Source organism: Belonocnema kinseyi, chromosome 6 (genome assembly GCF_010883055.1).
Source record: "Belonocnema kinseyi isolate 2016_QV_RU_SX_M_011 chromosome 6, B_treatae_v1, whole genome shotgun sequence".
In the NCBI taxonomy this organism is placed as follows: domain Eukaryota; kingdom Metazoa; phylum Arthropoda; class Insecta; order Hymenoptera; family Cynipidae; genus Belonocnema; species Belonocnema kinseyi.
In genome coordinates, this window is record NC_046662.1 from 65,070,732 (window position 1) to 65,081,024 (window position 10,293).

General features: G+C 27.3%; 1 protein-coding gene across 1 annotated transcript in view; it reads left to right on the forward strand.

The window, feature by feature from the left end:
- The window catches only part of LOC117174954 (clathrin heavy chain), a 53,051-nt gene that overhangs the window by 7,850 nt on the left and 34,908 nt on the right, over window positions 1-10,293 (forward strand). Inside the window, exons 2-3 of the mRNA XM_033364421.1 lie at window positions 2,824-3,031; window positions 7,137-8,095. Coding sequence (XP_033220312.1) covers window positions 2,824-3,031; window positions 7,137-8,095 — 1,167 coding nt within the window. The remainder of the gene's footprint in view (window positions 1-2,823; window positions 3,032-7,136; window positions 8,096-10,293) is intronic.

The window sequence follows — 10,293 nt, forward strand, 5'->3', positions numbered from 1 at the left end:
CACTATTTCGTTTAATATTTATCTACTTGCTTGAAAATAATTCTATTTGGTTGAAAATTCGACTCTTAGATTGAAAATTCAACTGTTTTTTAACATTCTTTTTGATAGAAAGTTAATGTTCTTGGTAATAAATTCAACTATTTTGTTCAAAATTCATCTCTTCGTTTTAAATTGTTATTATTTGGTTGAAATTCTATCGGTTTGGTTGAAAATTGAACTATTTGGTTTAAAATTAATTTTTTTTGTTTGAAAATGAATATATTTTAAAATTTCAAACGATCGGAAAATTATCTTTTTTCGATAAAGATTCAACTATACGGTTGAAAAATCTTTTTTTTACATTCTCATCATTTATGATTGAGAAAGTATTAGAATTGTCGGAAATTTGACATCACACTTTTTCAACGGATCTTCACGTTTCGAGACCCCCTGAATCCGAAAATCAGGTTTTCACGATGGCGTCTGTCCGGCCGTCCGTCCGTAAACACGATAACTCTCGAAAAAATTAACGAATCAAATTCATCTTTGGCACACTTTTTTTAGGCCCTAAAAGAAAGAACGAGTTCGTGAAACAGCCACTTTTGATAAAAATTCAAAAAGTGAGCGAATTTTGAAAATTTTTGAGAACACTTTTCAGAATTTGAAAATTCCATGTGCGGATATTTATGGTATTAAAAAGAACAAACAATTTATCCTAATGACTTTTTTCGATAAAGAGAAAATTCTCAGAGATATAGCGTTTTCAAAAATTTTTTAATCAACCGAAAATCAAAATTTGAAGCCGAAAAACGCACGATATGAAAAAAAGTCATGAGAAGAAAAACGTTTCTTTTTGAAAGCCCTACAAGATTATCATAACCAATTTTTGGATTTTCTTCAAAAATCGAAAATTCAAATTTTGCTTGCACAAAAAATAATGGAAAATAAAAAATTCCATTTTGTGGACAAATTATGTAGGATACGAAAAAAGATGAATTAATAAAAATGGTTATTCCAAAAAAGATCTACAATTTCGTTAAGAATCACTTCTTAATAGGACGCATACTTTTTGTTTTATTCATGAAAAATAACACCGAAAAAAAATAAAATAAAAAAAATGTGTGGAAAAACGACGAAAGTTACGAGAAAAAAATCCAACAAAACCAATTTACAAATGTGTCGGAAATCGAGCTCGCAGCGCGAGTGTCACGATGAGAATGTGTACCTCAAATCCTACAGAGCTTTGAGAAACTTAATCTTTGACTATACTTAATGAAGTAGACAATTTAGAATATGAAGTCGCATATAAATACTACCATCTAAAAGAGATCTTTTTGATAAAGCTTTTTTCAAGCATTCCAAATGCAAAGAATAAATATCCGAGCGCGAAGTGTAATTATGTTCGAGCGCGAAGCGCGAGATGCAGCCGTTGCGCGCTCTAGGCGCGCTTAAACTTGCGAGCCGCGCGCATAGCGCGCGATGATACTGTACCCGCGAAGTGGGCAGATTTTTTGTTTATTAATTTAAAAGTTGAAAAAACTGAAGACAAAATGTGGGTTTTTGAAGATTTTGAAACCAAATTTAGAAGCATTTTATGAATTTTTTCAAGGTAATAAAAATGTTTTCTTAAGATTCATGGTAAAATTTAATATGATTTTTTATTTTGAAAAATGAATTCTTAGAGAAAAGATTTTAAAACTTGTAAAGATTTCAAAAGGTTTAGAATAAGGTGTAGATTTTTGAAGATTTCGAAAAAATTTAAGATATTGTTTTTAATTACTTTGGTATTTGCGATTGATTATTGATTAATTATAAAAGAGTTATTACAAAAACGATTTTTAATACTATTTATTATAATTCTCGGTGAATTTTAGGTTAACTGTATTAGAAACACATGTAATCATAAATAAACTGTTTTAATAATATATTAAAAAGTTTATTATATCAATCATTTAATAATTAATTATTTGCTAATACCAGAAAAATTAAAAATTATGTCTAAGAATTATTTACCAATTAGAATACCGAAAATAGAATCATCTAGAAGCATGAATCGTAATTAAATAATGAATAACTATCTTTAAAATTGTCTTTTAATATGAGTTTCCTATAATTCTGACTTTAAAAATGATTGAAGCCTTAAGGAATATCTTTCATATTTAAGTTAGATGATAGATAAGAAGTAAATGCGAAAATCAGAAATAGTAACCTTGATGGAAGAGAAGGGAACTAGCTGGATAATTTTCTAAGTCAAAGGTGGTCATGAATATATTTTTCGCTAAAATCTATACCTAACTAACGTTGGACGCTCTCCTAACTTCATTTGAATCTCACAAAGATAATAAAGTTCCGAATGAGTCACAGAATGTATTTTTTAATTGTAAAAAAAAACAATCGATTTCATTTTATGCATTTAGGTCACGGAAGAGTAATTACTACCTTGAAATACCAAAAATCTTTATCAATCTCTACTTCTTAATGTGTTCTTTTTCTATTAAAAATGGACTTTTAAGCTGATTTAATCATCTAAATAAATGCGTATTGAATTCATATTTCATACTCTGATGCAACATTGCTTAATTCCAGAAGGCTTGAAAAACGCCTCTATATTTTGTGAATAAAGTGGTGGAAAGATTATTTTTGTTTTAGTATTATTTACATGGATAAAGATATGATTCGGAGTTTGAATCGTTCGACATTGAACAGAAAAAACAACAAATTATTGGTCTATTATGGTGCTATCAATTAATCTTATATTAATTTAGAGAATTTATTCTCGACGACTACAATCTCGTCTGCACGCAAGTGACCGCATCTAATTAAAATATTAAATTTTATTTATAGCTGACCGCTGTTGGGATAAACGCAAACAATGTCAGCTTCAATACTGTCACCATGGAGTCTGATAAATTCATCTGTGTGCGAGAAAAGGTGGGCGATACAGCACAAGTAGTAATCATCGATATGAATGATACCGCCAACCCCATTAGAAGGCCGATTTCTGCAGATTCGGCAATTATGAATCCAGCGAGCAAAGTCATCGCTCTGAAAGGTAAACTCAACAGAACTTTATTATTAAAACAGGGATCAAAGTCCACCCCCTTTTTTCTCCTAATTAAGAAAAAATCCCTAAAATTGAGAAATTTCTTCTCTTTCTTATACAAGCTTTAGATTCATTTTTTAAGGATCATATAGCGAAATTCAAAACATTAGAAAACAAGACACTTTGAAACAGATTCTTCCTTATGATAGCAATTTTAAATATTCCATAAATAATTTATTAGCTAATTTTGTAAAATTGAAAGACATCGTCGAAAGTGAAAAAATTGCTAATAAATCAATTTAAAAAATGCAGTAGTTGCAAATCAAAAACATTTTTGTAGAGGACAGGCTTCTTAGCCCAAAATTTTCTAAAAACAGGAAAAATAAAAAAGCTATTTTTACGAAATTAGGGTAATAAATTCTTTTGAAATAAATAATGTTTATATTTACTCTGTAAAATTTGATTTTCAATCAAGAATATTAATTTTCTACCAAAAAAGACGAATTATTCAATAAAAGGAAAAAATGGTTAACAGAGTAGTTCAATTTTTAAGCAAGAGTGGAATTTGCATCCGAAAAAAGATGAATTCTTAACTAAAAATGTAATATTTAATATTCTAACTAAAAAATATTTTTATTTCAAATAAAGAATACATAGTTGAATTCATCTTTAAAAAATAAGACTTTTCAACGAAGTAGTTGATTTTTCAACAAAATTGTTGAATTATCAATAAAAAAGACAAAAAAAAATAGAAAACAGTTCAGTTTTCCACAAAATAATTGAATTTTCAACCCTGGAATATGAATTTTTCACAAAAAAGTTCATTTCAGTCAAAGAGATGAATTTTTCACAGACTAGTTCAAAATTGAACCAAATAGTTACATTTTTAACCAGAACAGGTGAATTCTCAACAAAAATTAATAAATGATATTTTAAGCAAAATATATTTTATTCTAAAAAGACGAATTTTCTACAAAAAAGTTATTTTTGTACCAAATAGTTGATTTTTTTACCAAATTGTTTCATTTTCAAGCCAAAGAGACGAATTTCCTAAAACAAAACCAAAAAAATACTTACATTTTAAACCCTAAAATATAAATTATCAGCAGAAAATTTTATTTCCATAAAAAAGTTAATTTTCAAACAACAAAAAAAAACGAATTTTCTACAAGACAGTTGAATTTTAACCAAAAAGGGTGAAATTTTAATCAAATTAATGACAAACTTGTTTATTTTTTATCAAATTATTGATGTTTTCAACCGGTTAATAAAATTGTTGAGCATAAAAATACGATTTTTATACAGATTTATTCAATTTTAAGTAATGTAAGACGAACTCTAAATAAACATTGTAATAGTTGATATTTTAACCAAAAATATATGTATTTTAAATAAAAAATAGTTGAATTCATTTTAAAATATGAATATTCGTCAAAGAAGTTAATTTGAAACTCAATTAACTGAGGACAAAACAGTTGAATTTATAGATCGAAAATATAAATTTTTGACAAAAAAGTTCTTTTAAGCCAAAGTGATGAATTTTCAACTAAAAAGTATGATTTAAAAAAAATTGTAGATTTTTCAACAACATAAATTAAATTTCCAAGCACTTACTTGTATTTTCAACCAAGAAAGATTGATTATTAACAGAAAATGTAATTGTAAATATTTTTAGAAAAAAGGCTGACTTTTTATCGAAATGGTAGATTTATCACAAAATAATACAATTTTTAACCAAGAAAAAGGAATTCAGAATAAAAAATGCGATAGTTTATATTTAAACCGAAAAGGTTTTTAATTTTGAATGCAAAATAGTCAAATTTATCCAAAATGACGAATTTTTAACAAAATAGTTGATTTTCCAACTCAAAAAGATACTTCAGTCAAAAAAGAAGAAAAGGTCAATCATATTGTTGAATTTTCAAGAAAAAATACGATTTTTCAGTCAAGAAAAAAAATTACAACCAAATTATTAAATTTTCTAAAAAGTTGGAAAAAATTGATAAGAATAAATAAACAAAATCTAAATAGTGTCGAAAATAGACTTTTTAGTAGTCATATGTGAACATTTTTCAATTCTGTTTTTTATCTAATTTTGAATCTGATCTTCTAGAATCTTTTTTACTGTAGTATTTTTATCATTAAAAAGTGTTTATCCGTGCCAATAAATTTGTCAAAGCTAGCTAAAACAATTGGCAATACAAAAAAGAATCGAAAAAATGCTAAAGCAAATGCGCTATTAATAAAAAAAAACGTAAATCCCAGTTTTTACCTAAAATTGCTGTGATCCCTGTAAAAAAATGAATGTATTTTTGATTTTAGATTTAATGAAAAATTCTGGCCTATTTGACGAATCATTATTATTTAATTTGAGCGAAACTTTAAACTAAAAAAAAATTCAGAAGCATTGTTTCATTTAAATCAATTAGTGATTGGATAAGTCAAATGAGGTCTGGAGATAAGGAAAGGGACATTTTACGAATGATTTCTTAACCCCTCGATTTATCTGTTGACATTGAGCTTATGTCAATTGCGATTAATTTCTCTCCTTTTATACATTACGAGCAATCTCCTTAAATGCATTTAAGTCATGGATGATTTATTGATCTATTTAATTAAATAAAAGAAAATTTGGTATACTTGCTTTGAATCCAAGTATTAGCAACAAAGTTAAAAAGTAATAATTTTTTGTTGGAAATTCTACTGTATAAATATAATATTTGGGTGTTGAAAAAAGAATCAACTGGAATCTTTTTTGGATGAAAGCTCAACTGTTTGTTTTTGTAATTAAAAATTTTTCTGTTTGAAGAGAAATTTCATCTTTTTTTGATAAAAATGAAACTATATAATACAGAATTCAAGAATTTAGTTAAAAAGTCATTCTTTTTTTCTTAATTTCATTTTTTGATAATGAAAACTCGACTAAAATTTTTTTTGACTGAAAATTCGACTATTTTTTAAAAATTTATCTTCTTGATTTAAAACTTGATCTGTTTTAAAAGAAACTTAATTTTTTAAATTAAAATGCAACTTTTTGGTTAAAAAGCATTCTTCTTTGCTTAAAAATTCAACTAATTTGTTTGAAAGATTTGGCTGAATCAAATTGTTTACAAATTTTGTTTTTGCTAAACATTGATATTTTTAGTTGAAAATTCATCTATTCGGTTGAAACTTTAATTATTTTGTAGAAATTTAATCTTTTTAAATTGGAAATTAAACTGCTTGAGTAAAAATTGAACTACATTGTTAAATGTTTTTTTTTTCATAGAAATTTTCTTTTTATTTTCTTTGGATGAAAATTTAACTGTTTAGTGGAATATACTGTTTTTTTGGTGTAAAATTCATTTTTTAACAAAAATTGTAACTTCCATTTTCTTATGATTGATCTTTTTTATTGAAAATACGCATTTTTTGTGAAAAAAAAATTTTTTTCAGTTTAAAATTTCATTTTTGTTGGGTAAAAATGCTTCAGTTTCGAAGAAAATTAATTTTTTTTAAGTCATATTTAGAATTCTTTTTTTTTTGTATAAATGTCATTCTTTTTTGATTAAAATATAAACTATGACACTTTTTTGTTGGGAATTTGTCTTTTTAGGTTGAATATTCAACTAGTATGTTAATTATTCAATTATTTTGTCAAAAAAAACAAAACATCTTTTATAATAGAAAAGATTTTTTTAAATGAATTAATAAATTTGAACATTTTAAATTTTATATGAAATACTGTTTTGTTTCGTTTATAATATTTGAATATTAATGATTTAAAATTAAAAATTATTCAAGGAAAAGTCAGAGAATTTAAAAAATGTTCTCCGGTTTCGCATTTTTCCATAAGATCGTACCTATTCTTTCTAGTTCGGATTTTTTTCACTATGTGGCGTATCGCAGTTTAACCATTCCCAATAGTGCTACAATATTTAAGAGTATCTTGTAATATTAATTAAATTCTTAGAAATTAAAACCCTTATTTGTAATAAAGTCACGAAAAATTATAGCTGGCATTGTCAGAGAATTTTTCTCCATGATTTGTGTAGACACCCTGTATAGAAAAGTATTACATTTTTTGGAAAATTTGAAGGAGAGAACGTGACAGGTTGTTTTGCATTCTTCACAGCTCAAAAAACCCTACAGATCTTCAATATCGAGATGAAGTCGAAAATGAAGGCCCACACAATGACGGAGGACGTCGTCTTCTGGAAGTGGATCTCCCTTAACACCTTAGCCCTGGTGACAGAAACAACAGTCTACCATTGGTCGATGGAAGGCGACTCGACCCCAAATAAAGTTTTCGATCGTCACTCGTCCTTGACCGGATGTCAAATCATAAACTACCGTACAGATGCGAAACAAACTTGGCTTCTCCTGATCGGAATTTCCGCCCAGCACAGTAGAGTTGTCGGTGCAATGCAACTTTATTCCGTCGAGCGAAAATGTTCCCAACCAATTGAAGGTCATGCGGCTTCATTCGCACAATTCAAAATGGAAGGGAATCCCGAGGCAAGTAATCTCTTTTGTTTCGCGGTGAGAACTGTGCAGGGCGCGAAATTGCATATCATAGAAGTTGGACAACCACCGGCTGGCAATCATCCATTCCCGAAAAAGGCCGTCGAGGTCTTCTTCCCACCTGAGGCTGGCAACGATTTTCCCGTGGCCATGCAAGTCAGTTCCAAATACGATGTTATATACCTGATAACCAAGTACGGTTACATTCACATGTATGATATTGAGTCGGCGACTTGTATATTCATGAACCGCATCTCCGGGGAGACGATTTTTGTCACCGCACCACATGAGGCGTCCGGCGGAATTATTGGCGTGAATAGGAAAGGTCAAGTGCTCTCAGTGTCCGTCGAGGAAGAAAATATTATTCCGTACATCAACGGTGTACTGCAAAATCCGGAACTGGCGCTCAGAATGGCTGTGCGGAATAATTTGTCCGGTGCCGAGGATCTCTTTGTTAGGAAATTCAATATGCTCTTCCAAAATGGCCAGTATGCCGAGGCTGCCAAAGTTGCAGCAAACGCGCCCAAGGGAATACTCAGGACACCAGCAACTATACAACGATTTCAACAGGTGAGGGATCTTTTCCTAAACTACATTACTAACTTAAGAGGGCGAGGGAGGGGGGAGGGGCCTCACAAAACCTATTAAACTTTTAAAATTTAGAGAACATTTTTTTTTCTAAATGTACATATCGTAACGTTTTAAGTACGTTTGCAGATGATGAATGTTTTTGGTCGAAAAAGAATCTTTTTGTTTAACGATTTTTTTTTAGGTGAAAATTCAACTTTTTGGTTGAGAATTCTTGAATTTTATTGAAAATTCGTCTTTTTTGGTGGGAAATTAATCTTTTTGTTTAAAAATGATTTTTTATTTGAAAATTCAAGTTTTGGATTCAGAATTCTTAAATTTGATTGGAAATTAGTTTTGTTCGGTAGAAAATTAATCATTTTGTTTAACAATTCCTTTTTTTTTAGTTGAAAATTCAACTTTTTGGTTCATAATTATTCTTGAATTTTGTTATAAATTCGTCTTTCTTGTGAATAAATTAATCTTTTTGTTTAAAAATTATTTTTTATTTGAAAATTCAACTTTTTGATTCATAATACTTAAATCTGATTGGAAATTCGTTTTTTTCGGTAGAAAATTAATCTTTTTGTTTAAAAATTTATCTTTTTGGTTTAAAATATAATGACTAGCTTTTAAAGTTGTACAACTTTCTTTAAAAATTTTCTTTCTTTTTTAAAAATGTACCTTTTTGGTTGAGAATTCTTGAATTTGATTGAAAATGCGTCTTTTTTGGTAGTTTATTAATCTTTTTGTTTAAAAATTCTTTTTTAGTTTAAAATTCAACTTTTTGATTCATAATTATTAAATTTGATTGGAAATTCGTTTTTTTTCGGTAGAGAATTAATCATTTTGGTTCATAATTCTTGAATTTTGTTAAAAATTCGTCTTTCTTGTTCATAAATTAATCTTTTTGTTTAAACATTATTTTTTATTTAAAAATTCAACTTTTTGATTCAGAATTCTTAAATTTGATTGAAAATTCGTTTTTTTCGGTAGAAAATTAATCGTTTTGTTTAAAAATACATATTTTTGGTTTAAAATATAATGACTAGCTTTTAAAGTTGAACTACTTTCTCTAAAAAATGTCTTTCTTTCTTAAAAATTTACCTTTTTGGTTGAGAATTCTTGAATTTTATTGAAAATGCGTCTTTTTTGGTAGTAAATTAATCTTTTTGTTTAAAAATTTATCTTCTTTTGTTGAAACTTCAACCTTTTTGTTCAGAATTCTTAAATTTGAGTGAAAATTCTTTTTTTTTTTTTCGGCAGAAAATTAATCTAAGTTTAAAAATTCATCTTTTTGGTAGAAACTTAATCTTTTTGTTTAAAAATTTATCTTTTTCGTTGAAACTTCAACTTTTTGGTTCAGAACTCTTGAATTTTGTTAAAAATTCGTCTTTCTTGTTAATAAATTAATCTTTTTGCTTAAAAATGATTTTTTGGTTGAAAATTCAACTTTTTGATTAACAATTCATCTTTTTGGTTAAAAATGTACCAACTAGCTTTTAAATTTGAACTACTTTCTTAAAAATAAAAAAAATAAATATCTTTATTTTTTTAAAAAGGAACTTTTTGGTTGATAATTCTTGAATTTGGTTAAAAACTCGTTTATTTTTTGGTATAAAATTAATCTTTTTGTTTAAAAATTCATCTTTTTTAGTTGAAACTTTAACTTTTTTGTGCAGAATTCTTAAATTTTGTTAAAAATTCTTCTTTCTTGTTAATAAATTCACCTTTTTGGTTAAAAATAAATGTCTCATTTTCAAAAATAAAACTTTTTGGCTGAGAATTCTTGAATTTGGTTAAAAACTCGTTTTTCTTTTGGTAGAAAATACATTTTTTTGGTTAAAAATATAATAACTAGGTTTTAAAGTTGAACTACTTTTTTAAAAAAATCTTTCTTAAAAATTCAGCTTTCTGGTTGAGAATTCTTGGATTTTATTGAAAATTCGTCTGTTTTGCTAGTTAATTAATCTTTATGTTTATAAATTCTTTTTTAGTTTAAAATTCAACTTTTTGATTCATAATTCTTGAATTTGATTGGAAATTCGTTTTCTTTCGGTAGACTTGTGTGACTCAGAAATATCGAAAAGTAGAATTCCCCACACTGTGGAAATTTCGGAATCAGGAAATTACTTAATTGGGAAATTCCCAAATTGATATAAGGGAGTGTTCACTGTCACGCACCTAGGGGCAGATGGGGG